Source organism: Phaethon aethereus, assembly GCF_964289735.1.
Source record: "Phaethon aethereus genome assembly, chromosome: 3".
Classification (NCBI taxonomy): Eukaryota; Metazoa; Chordata; class Aves; order Phaethontiformes; family Phaethontidae; genus Phaethon; species Phaethon aethereus.
The window spans coordinates 51,490,941-51,512,855 of record NC_138576.1 but is presented as its reverse complement, the minus strand read 5'-3'; the positions used below and the strand labels follow the sequence as shown (position 1 = coordinate 51,512,855).

General features: G+C 45.6%; 1 protein-coding gene across 1 annotated transcript in view; it reads right to left on the bottom strand.

The window, feature by feature from the left end:
- Positions 1-7,290, bottom strand: part of SOBP (sine oculis binding protein homolog) — a gene marked incomplete at both ends in the record, with an annotated part of 101,824 nt that extends 94,534 nt beyond the window's left edge. Inside the window, one exon of the mRNA XM_081997419.1 lies at positions 7,195-7,290. Within this exon, the coding sequence (XP_081853545.1) occupies positions 7,195-7,290 (96 nt within the window). The remainder of the gene's footprint in view (positions 1-7,194) is intronic.
- Positions 7,291-21,915: the final 14,625 nt, after the last annotated feature.

Sequence of the window (21,915 nt, the reverse complement as noted above, 5' to 3'; positions counted from 1 at the left end):
ATTTGCATTGTTGATCAACTCAGGCAACGAGTAATTTCTAATTACTTGCCAAGGAATATGTAAGTAGGGCTGTATATATGTTCATTTTTTCCTGAAAATTCATACATGTGTAAGTCTCTTCAAAATCTAGTCAACATGATGGTTGGGTTTGTAAAAGCACAAAGTTTAAGCGCCTTTCAAGCCTTATTTTTACTACCCACGATGAGTGATGCACAAAAATGAACACTCACAATGACAAAAAATACATTTGATCTTGAAATTTCCTATCATAGAGATTTGACTCTTTAAAAAAAAATAATCATCACTGGGGTCTTTCCTACTAAACCCAGTGAGAGTACAATGAAGTTGCACATTAGCAGTAACAAAAGTAAGCACCTTTTTAACACCATGGTTTCTCAACAAGGATGCTTGGATTAAAAAAAAAAACACCAAAAACCAATTAAGCTGTTCTCCTTCATAATTTATCTTACCTATTACAATGATGCTGATCACTCTTAATACTATTCTCTCAGTGGCTAACAGCCAGGGCTTCATTACACAGCACTGTATACACAGCAAACCACGAGGATGACCCCATCCTTAGCAAGCTGGCAGTCAAAGCTGAGAAATGTTTTCTTCCACACTAACTCTCTCACACAGATGGGCATCCAGAGAACTACGACATCACCTTCCCTCAGACTCCTGACTACAATGGCCATTTGCAGCGATGTCCAAGATCCTGTCAGTTGAGATGATGGTCACAGAGGTCATGTCCTTCCTGAAGCCGCTGCCCTGAAGCTGACCACTATTATTTCATTTGTTTCCATGTATTCTCCCTTCTCCCGTTTCAGTGGTAGGCCCAATCTACATGGATTCAAGATACGGTAACAAGATGGGATTTGTAAAAACCAGTGTGGTGGCAATAGTCCAAACATAAATGATGAGATGAGATGAGATGAGATGAGATGAGATGAGATGAGATGAGATGAGATGAGATGAGATGAGATGAGAAATTTTTGTCTTTGTGAATGTGGGAGTGGGGGGAAGAGGCAAAAAAGCCCACTTCTTGATGAAGTTAAGGAAAGGAAGCGGGCCAGTTAATACACAACCTGTACATGCAGAGCAGATCCTCACTGAAAGATGTACAAGCTTCAAAGGCTTAGTGAAAGGAAGAGTGATGATTGTAACCACGGTGCTTGAGAAAAGCGAGAATGTGGGACCCAAGGTTGGAGCAGGAGAGCAGAAGCAGCAGTGATGAAGCAGGCTAGACAGGACTTAGCTAAACTGAGAGATGATGGACCTGCCAAAGCTCAGGGAGAAGGAAATGTGAAGATGTGTGGATGACCGGATGGAGGATGTGCAAGGGGCTGCAATTCCAAGCTGCTGCGGGATCAGGACGGCAGAGGCACTGAGCTAGTCCATGCCTACTTTCAGAGTCATTCCCCAAAAGGATGTGAAGGGTCTGCAGGATGGAGGCTGCCACCCCAACCCCACAGCCCTGCCAGAGGGCTGGGATGACGTCAAAGACCAGCGCACCACGGGAAACCTTGCCCATCATCAGTGAAATCCCAAGTCAAGCAATCGCACTGCTAAGCTGGGACCCTTGAGCCCAGAGCAAATCCCAGCGGGAGCCCTGCAGGGGCCCGCGGATTTCACCGCAAAAGCACTGCACGGAAGCTAACCTCACCCTGCCGGGGAGGCAACGCTCAGTCCCTGCGGGGAAACCAGGAGACCGAGCCCCGGTGCCGCTCACAGCGCGGGCCAATGCCAGAGCTGAGAAGACAGAAATCCGTTCCCGCGTACTTCTGCGCTCACGCCGCCACGCCGCGCGCCGCCGCTTGTGCGCGCGCCAGGCAGCCAGGCTCCCGAGGCTGGGGTGCACGCGCCGAAAACCTCTCCAGCTGCCAGCGCACCCAGGCAGTCGGTTCACATCCCACCGGCGGCGAATCTCCCGCGCTCCTCTAGCTGACGGCACACCGTCGCAGCCGCCCGACTGCCAGGGCATCCCCTGTGGCTGCAGCACAACCAGTTCACCCCTGCCAAAGAGCCCAAAAACGCTCCGGTGGCCCCAGTCACACGCCACCGCCAAAGCCCTCCCTTCCTAACAGACGGCAATTCCTTTTTTTGCCCCCTGCTAAGTCCCAAACCACTTATCACCGCTGCGGGCAATGTGTAATTTGCATGTTTTAACTGTATGATTTCTCTCTTCTTGCACTATACGGCAGTAGCCTCCCTCCTGGAAGAGCCAGGATAACTAACTATTACGCTAGTTGGTATTTTGACTTGAATTTGCTTCCTATTCATGGGAAGGATGAAGAAGAGTGTGTTGACTCGCCAGACTGTGGTTTCTCTCCTTTCTGAGACTGACTTACACGCGAGGCAGTAAAAATATAATCACATTTGTTCCCGCTTTAGGATTCCTTTCAGGGTAACAGTACACCTACAGCTTGATTTTTTTTACATCGCAATGCATCATTTTCCAAAATCTTCACCAATTAATACATTCTGAAGCTAAGCCATGCTTCTCTTTCCATCTCAGACCTCTTGCCTTTCCTTCTCTATGAACCTTATTCACAGGGGGCAAGGCCTGGCTTCACCAAACGAGGCCTGGCAAACACGGAGGCAGGAAACGCAGGGGAGAATGAGTCTGTCAGACTCATTTTCTTCTAGGTTTTACTGCTGAATGTTTATTTCAGATCTGGGAGGAAGCACAGTGGCTCCATTCCATTTCCTTGACTGCATAACCCACTCGGTGCAGAGCCCCACAAATTCACTTTACACTTTCACTGCACCAAGGAAATAAAAATGTTTCTATAGTCACAATACGAACTCAGATTTTTTTTTTTTTTTTTTTACCAGCCCTCAGTTTCTTTGCTTATTTATGTTGTCGCCATATTGAATTTTATGGTTAGACCTTTATGCTATCAGAAAGGAAAATTTCTCAATGCTTTGATTTCCTTTGTCCTCCCACGTACACGTTTGGTTCTGTAATACCCGCTTTGTTTGGGGAAGCACTATTTCTGCGGTGCACAGGCATGTGAGGCTCCCTGCGCAGACAACACAACTCCCTTTTGCAGCCATCCCACAAAACTCCTTCCACGCAGACTCTGAGAAAAAAAAAAAAAGAAAAAAAAAAAAGAAAAAAATCCCTCCACCTCGGTCTCCTGAAATAGTACAACTGATAAAGTCTGTCTGCTTTTCCACTTTCCCAAAGACTTTTTTTTCTTGCTTTTCAGGAGAAAAGGGAGGAGTTTCCTTGGAATCTTCTGAGCACTCCGAGCGATCTGGCTGGCTCCAGGCGCAGTGCTGCTACGCCTGCTTCACTGCTTTCCTCCTTCTGACAGGAGTACTTTTAAATGCCAAATGGGGAATATTAAAACACTAAACTGAAAGATCTTCTGATGAGGTTACTACTGAACTACAACAGATGGGGCTGTCTTAAGCTCTAGGCATGAGGAATGAAGCCCAATTTTAGATACAAATTAGTTCTTGAGAATATTTATAGATGGTAAACTCCTTGGGCACACGGAGCAGCCCTGTGAAATCACGGCACAAATTAATTGCTCGCCTTTCAATTGACAAAGGCACGTTGCCTTGTCTGTTCAGGAGAACTTCCAGTGGAATCCAGCACTGGATGCAACTTCATTCCACAAGGTTGCGGAGCACCTTGCTCCTCCTCCTCCTGAGCGGCACCGCTGCCTGGCAGCGGGACGGCAAACGGAAATAAGCTGACCAAGGATGGATGGGGAAGCCATCACCGCGCCTTGGCGAGCGCTTTCATCAATTAAAACTGTAAAAAAGAAGAAAAAAAAAAATTGGTCTTAAAATAGTACTGCGTTCCCCAATTACGATAGCTTTGGATCTATTAGGTGTTCTGTTATTCACCACTGAGCGAGAAATGGCACTGAACTGCATTTCGGAATAACGATCTGCTTTTCTTCCAAAGCATGAGGTGAACAATGCTACCTCTGGAAGAAAAAAATGGAAAGTATCATCTGAAGGAGGAAGGAGGACAAAAGCAAAAAATAACCAGAAAAGAGAGGCTGTGAAGGTCACAGCGAAACAAAACAGTTCCTCCTGAATGTATTTTTCATGGAAATGTAATATCAGAAAACTGCGCAGAGCCATGTACTTTTTGCACACAACATTGTATCGAAGTAAAATTTGTTATAACCATGGTGTACATTAGGTTAGCGGTAACAAAAACTGTAACTTAATAGCTGGCATAAGGAAAAAGCAAGCAACCTGAATATCCATCCAGTCCTGTTAAAACTGAGCGGTGACACTACTGTTGGAAGATGCCAAGCCAAGCAGCTAGGTGTTGTGATCCTTCTCCAGCACGTATCTGGCTGTATCGAGCAGCAAATCTTGAAGGGAGTCTCTGTGATGAGGTAATTTCGTTGCCCATTCACAGTGCCCCGCATTTGCTGTACTTAAAATAGACACTTGTACCAATGGCCTTTTTATTATCTGAAGGGGGGGGAGGAATAAAAAAAATCACATATACGCCAGTCCTTTTTCTTTCTGCTAGCAGAGGGAGGCAATCCGATCCAACGTGGGCTGAAACCTGAGTAGGTCACTGTACACCATGATAAAATTCCCTAATCCCTGAGCCAAATTTCCCTGAGGGGGCCCTCCTACTTCTCCTTCACTTTCCAAGCTGACTTTTCCATTCCCTCTCTCGTCTTTTCCTCCCCTTCATCTCTTTCATTTCCCCTACCTTAAAGCCTTGATATCTGATCCGCTGCCGATGCTCGGGTTACAGTTTTTACAGCTTAGGCTGTCTATTGCTGTATACATTCCTTTCTTTCTGCTCTGCCGTGATTACTTACCCGAGCTTATTTTACGCTGGTCCAGATGAAAGCAGTTCAGACGAAGGGGAACAGCCAGCCTGTTTGAACATCACAGATACGAACCCACACAAGGGCACATTGTGCTCCCTCCCTCCCTCCCTCCCTCCCTCCCCGCCCCGCAAACATTTTGCGGAGTGTAACCGATTTGTTACATTATCGTTTTCCTCAGGTTTATGAAGAACAACTAGGCGTCTTAATTCATCAGGGAAGAAAAAGAGTAAGTCATCGCCACAGGATTCTTAACTTTCTCAACCAGTCAAAAACTCAAACCATTCTTTTTCTCCCCCTACCCCTCACCTTGCCCCTTCTTAGATGATAGTAGCCAACCGTCCTACTAAAAATGCACAGCATATATCTAGCGTAGTTTACACTGAAAGGTGGCCTGCGTTTTGCGAAAGGTTCTGCCATCAGCTACCTCACTCTCGACCAGAAATCACTTCAGGCCAAAATGCCGTTTCTACCCGCCTTTAATTTTCAAGTCGGCTGAAATCTTGAGGTTTCTAACCTTAAGCAGCTACCCATGATCAAAACAGAGAAACTCGGCACGAAGGTTAACACCAGTGCTTAATACCAAAGCATTAGCTTAAAATTGTGTAATTTTTCTCCTTCACACAATGTTGTTTTTGTTTCTTCCTCACCCTTTCAGACAAACATCTGTTATACTGTAGAAGAACAACTATCTCCCAAACCGCTGAGTGTGCCTGCAGCCAAAGTAAACAAAACAAACCCAGAGGATCCAGCACAGTCAGCCTTTATATCCAGCCAGGATAACATTTCACATGTTTTGATTAAAATTAGCTAATTTGTAATTCTAGAACCTATGAAACTTAAAAGCTGCAATCCATACAGATCGCATTAGGCGATGCTCTGAGGGGCCAATGCCCTACACTACAGACCTCTGCAGTCCTCAGAACTATGTGGGATTACAACAGGCAATGACTCTTCGGTGCCTGTACAGAGCCCTCTCCGAAAATAGGATGTCTCATATATCTTGCAAAGAATAATGCCTCTCCTCGGGACTTGAAACTCGTACGGTTTGTTTCCAAAGAGATGCACCGACACGTTATTTTGTTCACTCCCCCAATACTACTCCTGTCCACGTTTCCAGCTGATGTGCACGCAGAGCTGTGTACACGCTCGCTGCGCAGGCAGCAGGAGCAAGAACAGCCTGCCTTAGGCAGGAAAGGGCATCTAACCAAAATCAGTGGTGTGCAAAAGAGGGGAGAGGGGAGGGGACATGTGCGTTCCCGTTTAATTTTACCTGGGGAGGTCAATGCTCCGGAAAGCAGAGATATTTTCACCAGGCATCACGCATATTTATATGCTCGCCTATACAGTATACATACTATGCGAATGTGTGGCATTTTCCAGGCAGCCCTCCACTTACAATCAGCCCTTTAATAAATGACATATTAAAATTAAATGTCAGCAGCTTTATCTCACAACCAGACTATGCCGTTTTAGTCACTTCATCTGTGCATTAAACAACAACAACAAGTTGAGCTGAGTCTCCCAGTACCTTGTTCCCAACTTTGGGGAATTAGAGACATAAAACAAACAGACATGGAGCAGACATGGAAAACAGACGCAAAAAATAGGACCGGTCAAGCCTGGAACAGCGACCTAACGACAAAAGAAGTCCCGAGATAACGTTTTTGCGCGATCGCAGCCATTCTAACATCTGGAGCGGCTACCTCCAGCGCACAGCTGGACTGGCTGCGGTTCCTATGGGGCAGGCCAGCCCTCCGCACCATAAATACACTTGCATCAAAAGCAGCCCTCGGACAGCCGCCTTTCGGCAACCCCGCCGCCGCCGTGATGAAGAGGAGGAGGGGAGAGGGAGGAGGGAAAAAGGGGTCTCCGCGCTGAAGTGCGAGAACGATGCGCGGCTCAGACCGTAACATTTCACTTTGACAATTTAATTACACAGTTGCAGCTGGCTACTGAAAAAGGAGAGAAATAACAGTGTTTAAAAAGACGTCCCTTTCTTTCCTAACTTCAGGGCTTCCCGGCTACCTGAGGGCATGGCTACAGAAGGAAAAGAAAAAAGAAAAAAAGAAAAAAAAAAAAAGGCTCATCACTGGCACTCAAAGAGCTTAAAAACCCAGCGAGGGAGAGTTGTTTAGTTTTTGTTTTGTTCTGTTTTTTTTTTTTAATAAATAAATCAAAGCTGGTCAATGAACAGGATTTGCAGCCTGTGAATTCGTCTCTGTTTTCAGCCCAGGAGGCGGAGTTGAGACACATTCAGTGCATCCTACAAAAAAAAAAAAATGACAAGAGAGCCTTTCTTATTTCATTTCCACGCAGGGAGGCGGGGGGGCGGGGGGGGACCCCCGCTCCCTTCTCCATCACAGGCACCTACCTTCATCTCCTCGTTGATCTCCCGCTTCACCGGGTGAGCCGGCTTCCTGCTCCTTTTATTTTCGGGAGGTCTCCCTTCTTTCTCCATTTCTGCCATTTTTTGCGCCTACTTGGTGGTGGAGATGAAATGGCTGCTGGTGCTCTGGGGGGGCCGGGAGGGGCGCGGGGCGGGGGGGGCGACGGCGGCTCTCAGTGGTGGCAGGCGGCGCCGCGGAGGGCCCGGGGGGAGCGCGGCGGCGGCGGCGGCGGCGGCGGCGGCGGGCGGGCGGGGGAGGCGTGCGGGCAGGGGCGCGGGTGCCCCGGCGAGTCAGCCATCTTCTGCCTCGCCGCCGGCCTGCATGGGAGCGGCGCGGCGGGGCGGCGGGGCGGGCGGGCGAGAGGCAGCGCGGAGCTAGCCGGCCCCGCGCCTGCTGTGGCGCTGCTGGCGGGCTGCCGCGGAGGGGGCGGTGGAGGGAAGCGGGAGGCCGGCCTCGGCCCGCCGGCGGGCGGGGCTTGCCGGCACCGAATCGGCCGCCGCTGCCCGCCATGGGAGCCGGGGGAGGAGGAGGAGGAGGATTGGGGGGGGGGGGGGGGAGGTGAAGGGGGAGCGCCGTGCCGAGCACCGGGCGGAGCGGAGAGGAGCGGAGGGGAGGGGGCGGCGCGCGCCCGCCCCGCCTGCCCCCAGCCCCGGGTACCGCCGCCGCGCACCCCTGCGTGGCCGGGCCGGCTCCCCGCGCTCCCCGCGGCTGCCGTTCCGGCCCCGCCGCGGTCAGACGGGGCTCTCCGCCGTGCCGGGGCTTGGTTATTCCCTTATCCGCTTTCCCTGCGCCCGGGAGGCGAGGAGGGGCGGTTCGGTGGGACGCGCTTCAGCGGCGAGGAGCCGGGTTACGGTACGCGCTGTGGGGGACACACCGATTATCCCCGGGTTGTGCTTTCCCCCTCCCCGGCACTCCCTAATTACCCGACACAATGCAGTACGGTACGGGGGTGTCCATTGTTCCCTTAGTCAAAATTGTGATTGTACGGCGTTTCACATTGTGACTGCGGTACACCTTAAAATTATACTTTTTTTAAAAAAAAACCAAACACCCCATAGTCAAAAGATAAACTGCGTTCCGTGTGGGTATACGTAGGCTCCCCATAAAAATCTCTGTTTAGCCTGTCAAAGATAAATTCGTTTTCCGTGCAACAATGTCTGATTTACATTCTCTGTTTCTGAAGCTTTAAATCACTGATATTTTTCAATATGAAAAGTTGAGCACAACTCCTTTGCTCATTTCATGACTAAAATGAGCCTTGCTCACCTGCTTCAGGTGGCAGAGTGATTAGAGACACGGAGCACATCTTCCCCTGTGGCATTGAAAATAGTAAGAAACTGGGATTTTGCATAGTCTTAACTGTTAGAGCAGCGAGCATCAAAAGGTGAGATAGCAACCAGACCTCCCTCTGTAAAATCCTAGAGCCCATCCGCAACGCTAAGGTCACGGCCGTTGCGAAGCGAAGGTGCTGCCACTCCCCTCACTGCCTGAAAGAATCAGGCAGATGTTGGAAAAAAACAGACCTGATCCTTCATTTTCGCAGAGCGACAGGACCTTGCGGAGACCCTCGAGAAGGCTCTGCCAGCAGCGAGGAGCTGCAGGAGTCGGCTGCAGTGGGGCTCATGCCGTGGGCTCGGGCTGTTCTGCGCGACCCAGGAACACAAGGTCTGACCTCAGGCTCACCAGCAGCAAGCATGAGAAAGAACTGAGATTTATTATTTTTCTTGCCTGTAATATTTTAAAATACAGTGAGTTGTCAAACCTGGGGAAGCTAACTTGTGACACTACAGGTAACCTCCAAAGTATAGTGCTTGATAGGGAGGTTTCCCTCCTCCTGTGCCCCACCACCACCAGCAGCAACCTTATTTCTGTGTTTTGCTCACCGCTTTCCACTACAAACAAATCAGTACGGCTGAGCTGTCATCAAGTACAGGAGATATTCCCAGAATCTCAATGTATTCTCTCACACAGTGGGGATAAGACAAGCAATGCAAGGGGAAGTTGCTTCTAAACAAATCTCACGTAGGCTCGTAGCCCTTTGAAACCTTTAGCTGGAAAAAGTAAGCCAACCTCAGACAACCATTCTGCTTTGAGTCACCACCACCTCGCTGATACACGAAGTCATTCTAGTGAAGATGGCAAAATTAATTCCTGTGCTAGGGACGTATCGCTGTTTTTCCTGTAGAGCCAATAGCAGAGTTTTAGTGAAAACCTGGGAACTTCTGCTAAACAGAATAGTGCCTCAAATGGTTTGTGTTCAGTGAAACATCTGAAGACATGTAGTAGACTACTTCTCAACACTTACTATCTATATTGTCATAAAGCACTGTTTTGCTGCATAGATTTAAGAGACTGAGCTGATAATCTGCCAAAAAGATTCACCCTGAACTCCAAACATAAGCAGAACTTCCTTTAATATTGGAAGGGACTTGGGAGAGTTGGAACTGCAAGCCCAAATAATGCGAATGGTTTTCAGCCGGTTACAGTGAGTTGACCAAGACGAATGTCTTCAGGATCAAATCTGTTATTCCAGTCTTCCTGACTAACAATTGAAGGTTAGTTGTAAATTGAGCATCTCTCACTTCTCTTGCTACCAATTCTGAACTCTGATCCTCACTTCTTGTCCACCAAAAATAGTGGCTTGCAGTTGTGTTTTGTTTGTTGTTTTTTTCCCAGTTGCACACTCCAAATACTCTTGAATTGAGATGTGAACTTATGTGTCCTGACAGTAGGCTCACTTTTCTCAGCTACTTCTGCTAAGCTCATGTCCTGGTTTCAGCTGGGATAGAGTCAGTTTTCTTCACAGAAGCCAGCATGAGGCTGTGTTTTGGATTTGGGATGAGAACAATGTTGATAACGTGCTGATGTTTTCAGTTGTTTCTGAGCAGCCAAGGACAGTCCAGCTCCTCACGCTGGCCTGCCAGCCAGAAGGTGGGGGGTGCATGGAAAGCTGGAGGGGACACGGCCAGGAGAGCTGACTCCAACTGACCAAAGGGATATTCCATACCATATGATGTCATGCTCGGTATATAAAGCTGGGACGAGGAAGAAGGAAGGGGGGGATGTTCAGAGTTACAGTGTTTTGTCTTCCCAAGAAACCATTACGTGTGATGGAGCCCTGCTTCCCTGGAGATGGCTGAACCCCTGCCTGCCCATGGGGAGTGGTGAATGGATTCCTTGTTTTGCTCTGCTTGCGTGTGCAACTTTTGCTTTACTTATTAAATTGTCTTTACCTCAACCCACGAGTTTCCTCACTTTTACTCTTCAGATTCTCTCCCTCGTCCCACCGGGGGGGAGTGAGCGAGCAGCTGTGTTGTGCTTGGTTGCCGGCTGGGGCTAAACCACAACAGCTCCTTAAAAACAGCCTCCAGTCCCTCAGTACCTCATCAACCACCAGATGAAAGCCATGGTCTTAGAGCATATCCTGGTTTTCTTGGTATCTAATAGAGGCTTTGGATAGATACAAATGTTCTACCTCTCTGTCTCCTAATAATAATATCTCCTGACAGCGGATTATTTCTGCAACTGTCACAATTCCTATTTTTCTAGAGCTGTTATTACCTTTACATATTGCATATTATTATACTGCATATTCCTGGGAAGTTGTTCTTCTAGTGATAGCATATGGAGGACCATCAACTGTCAACACAGAAGTTCAAGCATTTAGGATGCTCAGACATTATCTGACACACAGTGTAGATACTGAAGTTTTGGAAACTGTCTAATTATGCCACTTGTTACTGGGGAGGGAATGACTAAGAAAAAGGAACACTTTCAGGTGTTAATGTTAGCTCATGAACTCATACGGGGAGGCAGAATATCAGAATCTTTGGAAGCCATGAATTTGTCAGTCATACAGTGGCATTGATCTGAACGTCTCCAAAAAGTTACGAGAAAATAAATCTGGTATTTACATTACAGAGACCCTAATATCAAACACATTTACTGAATCATGACAGCACATAGTTCTTGTGTGAAAAGCTGAATTTTTGGTAAAAAAACCTGGTCCAGCAGTACTCTGTATGGATTCTGCAAACAGTTGAGTAATGGTGGCTGATTGGATCAATAGGGCTGCTCGACCAGACAGAGAGACTGGGGTACATGGTATCGGTAAGCAGTCATCAGCCAAAGATGAAATCCTGATCCTGTGGAAATCTGTGAAGATTTTTCTCCCGAGTTTAATGAGACCAAATTCCTTGTGAATTTCCAGTTTAAAGCAGTCTATTATATAGTGTGCATTGGAAAGCAAGAATACCATTTCCTTAAAAAAAAAAAAAGCAGGGTTTTCAAAATATATTTCCATTCTCATTCAAAGCAAAAATCAGATTTTTTAATGGGAGCGGGAAAAAGCTTCCTACTCCTTATTGTAACTCATCTCAAAAGGGAGTAGGATCTTCTTACGAGGCTTCCCACGATGACCGCGTCCTCTAGCCACGGTGCAGGAGAGTAAGTTTCTCACCATCTTGCCCGTTGAAGCATTCTGGGGTGGGGTTTTTTTCATAGATCATTGGTTACTTTCAAAGTTGGGAAGATAATAGCCACGAGATCTGTCTTTCGGTGGTTGCCAAGTCACCTGCAAAACTGAGATTCAAGTTTCTGCTGTACCTGAGTCAGGGCAAGAACCTGGGCTTTTCCTTCCATTGCCCAAGCGCGTGTTTTACACCCAAGGTGCTTTGCCAAGCTCCATATTTTTGTTCTATCATGGCTTTGCATTTCCCGCTCTGAATTTGCACTGGGATTTTTGCAAGCACGGTAACTTGGACTTCTGAAAAACGAGTATCGTGCAGAAAACAACAGGTGCAAATGAGTTCCCTAAAATAAATCACCCCAGGTTTAATTTATATTCTGTTATTCATATTCCTTAGTATTTTGACAGTTTTAAAAGGGCACCTATCCACTTACTGGAGTTGCTTTGTAGATAACACAAAAGCAACGCTTTGCTCTAAGTTCTTCAGTTTGGTCTTTATTAATGTGTAGCTCTCTTTAATATTATTATTGAGCTATTTCTTCTCGTCACGGCCTCCCGGAGAGGAGGGGATAAACCAGCCGGCCTGATTTTCCAGCTGGTGAATATGTAAGCAAGCGGCACGACGGCTTCAAAGCCGAAGGTTTTCAAAGGCGACGACGGCACCGAACCGATGGCCCCCCGAGGCCACGCCGCCGTGACGCTTTTCAGCGCCACAACCGGGACGCAAGCGGAGCAGTGACGGCAGCCGCCCGGTGGGAGGCGGGACGGCCCCGCGGCCCCCGGCCCGGGGGAGCGGCCCCCGCCCGGCGCGGCCCGGGCTGCCGCCGCGGCGGCTGCGGGGAGAGCTCCCCCTCCCGTCTCCCTCCTTCTCGAGGCGGCGGGAAGCGCCTGGTGGCAGCGCGGGTAACCCAGGCGGGCGTTAAGCGCGAGCCTGCGTGGGTTTCTGCGCGTGTGGACGCGCGTGTGACGCACGTGCCCGCGCACGCAGGGAGAAAGCTCGGCGGTGGGAAGGGAGGCTCGTGTGGCTTCTTGCCAACAACAGCCGCAGGCGTCGCAGGCCAAGACGAAGATTGACTCTTAATACTGCTGATAATTTACCCGGTCGTTCCCGCCTGCCGCGGTGCTGTCAAGCTCTCCATCAGGTTGCTTAGTAATGCCAGTCACTGCGGAAAACACATGTCTACGCAGCCTTTCACCAGCCAACCTATTCTCATTTCACCTGTACCCGAGGTGAAGCCATAAGAAACAGCAATTTAAATTCAGGTATTTGGTTTGCTGAAGCGTTTAATTAAACAAAGAAATTCATTATATGTGTTCATAGAAAAGCACAGTTACGTTGATTTATTAATTTTTTTTTCATTTGACTCGAAGTGGAAATGTTCCTTTGACTTTTTGTACGACATGCTAAGGTGATAGATTATTTATGCCATCAGCAGCAAATAAGTGCACTGAATAATTCAAGCATCTTTTACTTTATCAAATATCTTTTTTTTTTTTTTTAAGTACAGCCAGCCATTTTCATACCCACGGAAAACACACACGTGAACTTCTCCCTTGCTTCAGTTCCTCCCAATCCCCACTTCCACTTCAGTGATGTTCTTTCACCCGTACCTTTGAGAAGGGGTACATTCCACTCGTCTTGAGCTTGGACGAACGCCCACAGCGTTACTCACACACAGTAGTGTCTGTAGATTCCTTTCTGCTGTGGATAGTAATCTCAATCCAGAGTTTCCTTAGATGATTAGAGGCCATTCGGCAAAATGTCAAGAGGTAGCCTCTCCAAGGCAGACGCAGTATGGCGGCTGAAATGGGAGTAGTGGCGGCTTTCCAAACACAAAGGTCTGGAAATGTCTGGAGGTATTTTAATATTGATGAATATTTGAGGTTTTGTGCTGCTTTAGGGTATCAGTGTCAAATCTGTACAGATGAATGGCAAAATAGGGCCTTAATACTGTTAATGCTTTTTAAAGTTCTGGCAAACAGGGGGAAACTTTATTTAACTTATTAAAGCATTAATTAATTATTGTTCTTCTTGCCTGAAACTTCATGTAATTTGATAAACAGAAAGAAATGTTAACTTCTTTCTCTGGTTCTTTGTTAAAGAAGTTAAAGACTTTCCAAGTCTTCTGTTAAAATGCCTTTTTGTTTCTCGGTTCATTTCTCATGTTCCCTACACCAAAAGTAAGCAAGGAGAAGTCTTTTCCTCCTTCAGCATCAGACAACACCCACGCTATTAAAAATCCATCAATATTAAACCTTTAAAAAGGTATCAGCAATGCATTAAAAACAAAATTAGTAAAATATGCCCCGGACACCAGTATTGACTTTGGGGAAAAATCTTTATCATCTGTCTACTGCTACACCCTATCTATCCACTATGGTTATTCAGTGACTGCTGTGATGCTTTCATATTGAATATAATGCCAAAGATGAGGTAGAGGAAAATGAAGGACCTATGGATGAGCAAGAAACTTACACACATTATAGCAGACTTGAACTTGTCTGTGTGTCCAGCCTGTTTCCCACATACCTTGAGAGAAGGGAACTGCCAAAGTCAGAAGCAAAACTGGTGAGGAGTGGAGACTTGTGCTCTCTGCAGCTGTCCCACAACTGTAAAGCTCCCTCCGAGGTGAACTGAGAATATTTACAGCCAAGGCACACTCATTTCTTCACCTATCTTTTCTTGACAATGACCATTTCTGCCCCTTCCCATTCTTTTGCTTCTCCACGCAGAAGAAGGTGGGAGAGAATCTTCTTGTTTTCACTTTAATAAATGGGTAAGTCTCCCAGATGCTGCTATGACAGGAGGAGAGGGGGAGAGGTTGTGTGGGATTGGAATACAGCAGAAAGTTCTTCCTTCTTTTTAACGTCATTCTTTTTTTTTTTTTTAATAGATCAATTGTGCTGATACATTGCTGAAAATATTATTACAGTAATCTACATCAAGTTCTTCCTAAAAGGCATCCCTCCTCTCTTTGTCTTTCTGTGAAGAATAAAAGAATTTTTTTACAATAAAGGTAGTGGTTTATACATTTTCTCATAATCCTGTATTTCCCCTGTGAGCTTTGTTGCATGATATAGTATGTCAGTTTAAGTAACATCTGTCAAGGGATGGAAAACAATTACAGGTTCTTTTCATTCATAAAAGTCGTTCTGGAGTTTCTTCATCCTTAATTTTCTTGTCATGCTTTCAAAAACATTACATCATTTTGTCCAAATTACCCCCTGCATTGCATATACAAGATACAGTAGGTTATTCATTTCTTTCCTGGACCCAAAGAAACATGTCAAGATATCTACAGTGACATACACTAAATGATTTAAACTTGGGTAAAGTTGGGCTTTGACATGTCATTATTTGACAATTACTCTTCTACTGCAATGCTTGCTTTCCTGCCAGCATCTCACCAGAATCCTACATGATATGTGATTCTATCTCTTGATCTTCTCAGTTATATCTACATTAATTTTACACATCCCAATATATAATGGCAATGCATTCACATCACTGTGGTAAAGTCTGTCAAAAACACCCCAAACATATCTTGGGAATGCATAACAGAATTATATTCAGGACTAGGATGTGGCACGTATTTTCAGCATAGGAAAATGTTCTTTATTCAGCAAATCAAAGAATAGATGAGATTGGAAAGGCCCTCTGGAGATCATCCAGTCCAACCTCCCTGCTCAAAGCAGAGCAGGCTGGCTCTGTGTTCAGTCATGTTTTGAATATCTCCAAGGATGGAGACTCCACAGCATCTCTGGGCTACCTCTTCCAGTGTTTGACCACCTTCACAGTAAAAAAAAGTTTTTTCTTATGTTTAGATGGAATTTGCTGTATTTCAATTTGTGCCCATGTGCCCCTTGTCCTTTCACTGAGAAGAGCCTGGCTCCATCCTCTCTTCTTCCCGCGCCCCCCAGCATCAGGTATTTATACACATTGATCAGATCCCCCCCATAAGACTTCTCTTCTCCTGGCTGAACAACCCCAAGTCTCTCAGCCTCTCCTCATTCGTCCAGTGCTCCAAGACCTGTGGCCCTTCGCTGTCCTTGTTCCAGCGTGTCCATGTCTACCTTATACTGGGGAGACCACACCTGGACCCAGCACTCCAGACGTGTCTCGCCAGGGCTGAGCAGAGGGGAAGGATCACCTCCCTCGACCTGCCGGCAGTGCTCTTCCTAATGCACCCCAACCTCCTTTGCTGCAAGGGCGCACTGCTGGCTCATCTTCAGCTTTTTGAATGTCAGGGTCCCCAGGGTCTTGTCTGCAAAGCTGCTTTCTAGCCGGTCCCCCATCTGTATTGTTAGAAATACTATTCCTTTCTGGGTGCAGGACTTCACGTTTCTTTGCAGAACTTCATGAGATTTTCGTCAGTCCATTTCTCCCGCAATTTATTCCATTTACTTCGATTTATGATCTTTTAGGTAATTAGTACAACTATTATCTAGAAAGATTTTGTTTTGCTGAATTTTGTTGCTTTTCCTAATTAAATCATGCATGTAACATTAATGATAGTAATCTATGTCTCTTACTGCCATAACCAAAAATAGATTTTGCTCAAAGACAGTCCTGCGAATCCTTCTTTACACAGGTAGGATTTTTTGCCTTAAAACAGGATCAGTGTATGTAGCCATCTCCATCCGAGATTCTTGAAGTCATGTGTGGTTACCAATTTCTTTTCACACCACTACTAGTTAAAGAATTGACATGACCTCACACTTTCAGATCACCAGACGGTGCCGATGGGAGACGGTCACATACAACTTCCATCCCACCCAGCCGGCTCGGCGAAGCCTTGCCACAAGACTTCAGCTTTGGGTAACTTCTGGGAGTCAAGGGTCAGGAACTCCCTGCATATCTCAGTTAGCATGCATTGAAACCCTGCCCACATACACGTCAAGCCTCGCCATGCTGTGGTTTATTCTGAGTATCAGTAGAAGTCCCCAGGTGCACCACCATTCCTGCAAGCTCAGGCAGCAATTCAGTTGGCTTGCAGAGCACAGGCTCTGTATTATTGCTTCCTCTCACGCCCCGGGACAAGGTGAGAAACTGCCTCTTGCATATTGTAAGCGTATCACAGCTAGTGCCTCCCAAGCCCCAGCATGAGGAGCTGTAGACTGAGGTTTATTGGCTTTATCTGTGCTGCCAACAGCAAAACCAGGTCCAAGGCCAACTTCAAAACCTAACCACCCATATGATTAGTTGGGGTCTTCTTGTCTGTTGTTAACTAATATTACAACTACCAGTTAGTATTATAGCTATTTTGCAGATGAGAAATCATCGAGAGAGAGATAAAGTGACAAAACACATGTACTTGAAGAGTCCTGCGGCCTCAACTAGAACCCAGCTCTTACGTCTTGCAGGACAGTCCTGTCACCATTAGAACATGTAATCTAACCTTCTTGGAAAAAAAATTAAATGTGAGCCTCCTTTCGAACCAGCTTGTCTTTGAGCTCACTCATGAAACGCCAGCGACCTTTGAAAGAACACGGGGATGGCACCATTGACAGATTTTGCCTCAGTTGGCTGCAAATAAAGTTATTTGAAATAACTGCCAAAGCTGTACTTCATCAGACTTTTTCACAGATTCCACAAAGGCAAGGAAATTCAAAGTTGAAAGGCTTTCTCCAGGCAGCACATGCCAGGCATTTGTGCATGAATTGCAGGAGGGGAAATGATATGTTTCTTTTAGAGCTGTTGTTGCCATCACGGAAAGTGAACAAGCATCTGTGCTTCGGAAATCAGTGGAAGGAAGGTGTTCCGTGAAAGGGAGCATGTGGGAAAGCGGCTTAAAATGGTGAGAGTGTATGAAAGTAGCAGGAGTTCTGAATGCCATTGGGGAGAAGAACTGGAACAAGGCTGACACATAGAAAGGTGGTGAGAAAGCAAAAAGAAATGCGAAGAGGAGTACACTGATGGGGAAAAAAAAAAAAAAAGAAAGAGACTTTTGGCTGGAGAATAGATCTGAGCAAATTCCAAGAGTGAGAGAGGAACAGAGAAAGCAGAAAAATTACAGGGCAAATGGAAAGGGTATCTATTGGATGATTGTGCAGGTGAACGTGTAAGTTAAAGTTTTGGTGTTTTTTACTGTGGAAACAGATAGAAAGCTGAAAATAAGAGGTCCAAGCAGGAGTCCTGATAATAGCAGTGATCTATGCATTTATACTACACAAAGTCTGTAAGGTCACTGTCCTCTGTCGCATTTGCCACTGATCCTGAAAAAATGGGAAGATTCACATTTAGTAATATTTAATTCAAGAGGACTGCTTACCCTAAATCACCATAAGTAAGGGTTGCACCGCCAGTCCTAAGGTTCTTAATTTTACTCCGGGGCTGACGATTTCCTGTGTCACTCCACCGTGAAGCTGAATCCAGAATAACAATTTAATACTTGAGTGCCCAGAGCTAGGCAGATGCTTTGCATAAAAGTGTTCTCTTGTGCGTGTTGAGTGCCTGCAGCTCCCCCCGGGAGGTGGTGGGTGCTAAGCACCTCCGAAAACCAGGTCACCTTCACTCGGGAACTCAGAAAGGAAATGAGGTGCTAAAGTTTAAGACTAAACTTGCAAGTGACATCATTGTGGAGGAGTGTGTCTCTGAAGACCTGCCATGCTTTCGGTCATTTGAATTTTGGTATGTAATAGGCATACGTTTGTAAATCAGATACCTGCGTAACTTGTAACACCCTCCAGAGAAAATATGAGAATAAACGAAAGGGGGGAATGATCAAGAAAAAAAGGAAGATGGGGCGAATTAATAAAACAGAAAGGGATGGAGATGTTGTTCAAGGGTTCTTTTAGACCAGCTTGGGCATGCCTCCTTGGCTCTGAATCCAAAATATTAGATAGGAGGCCTAAAATAAACATAATGAAGTGGGGTTTTTTCCACGTAACGCATAATAAGACTCTGGAACACACGTCCACAGGATGTTCAGGAGGGCGAAAGTCTGAACAGCTTCAAAGAAGAGCTTAGAAGAGCCAGACTTGAAAGTTCTGGAAAATAGATCCATTTTGGTTTATTAAACATGATAGACTTAATAGAGCATCTGGCTCAGGAAGTCTCTAACATGCGGTCAAGTGGAAGCTGGGCAGACATGCCAGAGGACATACTTCTCCGTACTTGTTTATTTTCTCATTCTTTTCCCTTACGCATTTCATACTGGCTCTTATCAGAGACAGGGTATACGACCTTAGATGCTCCTTTCAGCTGACTCAGTGCTCTCATATTCTATTTTGCATTTAGTAGCTTACGGTTTCCCTTGTATAGCTTACTTAACTGTGTTGGCCTAGATCAATTGTTCTTCCTCTTGTACAGCAGCAGTAACTAGGATTGCTGTAATGTTCAAATTTTAATCATTTTAGAGCATGTACTGCAGTGGCAGGCAGGCATTTTAATTACAGGGATTAAAAGGAGAACAGATGCAAGTGAGTCAAGTGCTAGGTAAAAATAAATGCATCGCCCCTTGTACTCTGAGGGTCATCAGTCTTTGTCTCCAACAGACTGACATCAGGATAAATTCAAAAGCAGAGGGAATCGTACTGAAAAACACCTATACCGAACAGAAGGGTTTACCTAGACCACGGGAAGGTGTATACATACTACAGTATAGTATAGATGAATACCTTTGTTCATCTTGTTTTAATTTCCCCAAAGCCATTTAGTCAGTGCTACCTCAAATACATTATTTTGTTCAGACGCAGAATTACAAGGATGGATTCAAATGATTTTGTTTAACTTGGGTTTTCTAACTCAAATTTTAAAACCATTTTCTTTATCGTCCAGGTTGACTTTCATATATTGAGACTTGGTTCCCAGACAGACATTACTTTCCACCTGGTAGCGAGGCAGCGAGTGGGCACAGAGGGAGAGGAGCCCCTTAGAAAACCATTTCCATGAGTGCTCTGGGATTTAAAGTCGATCAGCAAACAGCAAGCCAGTGCCGAGTCTCCAGTGCGGAGCGCTCGTGCTGTGCGGCACTGCTCAGGGCGTGGATAGTGGCTTTCTTGGCAACTGGATCTTTCAGGCACGCTTCAAAGGGGAGTCATAAACAGACAGGTACAGAAACCCAGGTGGAGGTAGCAAGGGCACCGGTGACTTCTGCAAAGCTTACTTCAGAGGAAATGTGCAGCCAGCCCTGGTCCAGAAGAATACATAGCTTGCTGTCTGAGTAAAACAATAGAAAAAGGTGTACAGATCTTTTCCCCCAAACCCAGAATTACTAGCAGAAAGAACATTTAGTATTGTATCTATCGTTTGATTATGCATGTGAATAGCAAGCAGCAAAATACAAATAACACTTCATAAATGACATATATTTAGTCCCTGAGAAATAAGCTTTTTAACATTTCCATTTATTTACTTAAATCCATATAAAATGTGTACATCGTACATATTTGCCAGTTTTCTACTATATTATGACTTTAATCCCTGGGTTGTATCACTACCTAGTAACTGTGGAATGATTTAGGTCGAGTTTTTCAATCTATTTTTCACCTAACATACAAAATCCCATTTTTTTCTGCTGGACCCTCCCAAATTACATCATCTTCTATAATTTTAAGGGATGCCCAGATGGAACTCACTGGAAAAAAAATCCATAGAAAATTTATAGATTTGTGGTGCGGGGAGTTTAATAAAGGGCATGTGAGTAAGCCTTTGTTCAGCACGGCTGTCATTTCCCCTTTCCTGCATTCCACTCTTGCCCAGACCATGAACTCCTTAGGTAAGGGACCATCTCCTTTGTTCCAGTTTTGAAACGTGTCTGGTTGGAGTTTTCCACTGCTACTAGGGTTCAATTAAATACAAATAATAAATAGTTAATGGGTTGCAAGCTGCAGAGGTGGGGCTAATCATCTGAGGCTTCACGGGGTGGTTAATGATGGATTAGGAATGGGGGAACTGATAAAGGTGAATATTTAAAGGCTAATATTGTACAGGATGATGGATGCTTTGTCAGCTTCGATTGCATATGACCAGAACTAACATTGTGTTTATCTTCCTCCTCCTTCTTCTGTAGATTACTCAGCTCCAAAACATTGCTGTTTTGAGAGTCTCTGTCCAAATTCCCCTGAGTGGAGCACTGCCCATCGGAGGAGATAGCCTAAGAGGCTGTCTTACAACTGAAACGGGGTTGGGAGGTGAAAAAGCAGTGACTCTGTGAAGGAGGGGCTTTATCAGCTGCACATTCTTCTGCTCCTGTTCCTACCCAGCTTGCTGAAATGGAGGGATTTCAATTGATTTTGTTTTCTTTGCAGTGCTGGCTAGCGAGCCAGTGAGAAGACAGCTGTATTCTGTGAGCGTGCGGCACAGGAGGGGCACGTCCCACTGCGTGCGCAGTGCTGCGGAGAGCTACCGGGAGCTTTGGCTTCTCATCCGTGCCATACACCGACGAGCTACTATATCGCTGCATTTTGTGTGCAGAGTGAAAAGGGTAACATACACCTACTCGTACAAAGGATCCCTATACAGCACAGCTATGTTTATTTATATGTTAAATAAAATCAAAATAATAATGCATTTATTATCGTTTATTAACCAGCAACACATCATATTCTGCCATTGGTATGTCAGCAGGTATATTTAGGTTTAAAAATTAATATGTTTTAATGCCAAATTCTGTCCAAGGGACATGGCTCCTACTGAAACCAACCAATGTTAAATGATGCTGTTTTTTCAGTGTCTAACTATAGGATCAATAAGGTCTTCATCCTTCTTGGTAGTCTGTCAGCTAGTAGGAAGACAGGCAGCCTTGTAGACAAGACACAGACAATGAGGTCAAGAGAAGCAGATCCTTTTCTCAGTTTGCTTTAGGGGTTTTGCAAAGCCTTGGACAAATCACACAACCTCTCTGTTAAACCTCGTGACTTCCAAAATGGAAATGATCATGACTGTCTACTTCCCTGGGATGTCATGGAGTAAATAAATTCTCTGTATGTATGGGACTGGGGGGGAACAACTACCTGGATGCTTTGGAAGGAACAGACGTATTTCTGTTAGCTTTCATTTTTGTAAACAGCTTTAGAGTGCACCTAAGCTTTAACATACCACAAAATTAAGTAACATCTAGAAGAAGATTAGGTTATATAGGCAGGGTATAGTTATATATAACTATATATAGTATAATATATTAACATCGCTAGTCTTCTCATTGTCCTATGGACATCATTTAATTTGGATAAGACCAGAGAAACTGTGACAGACTGAAAGGTCAAATGTTCCCAATCAAATGAGACTGCTTTG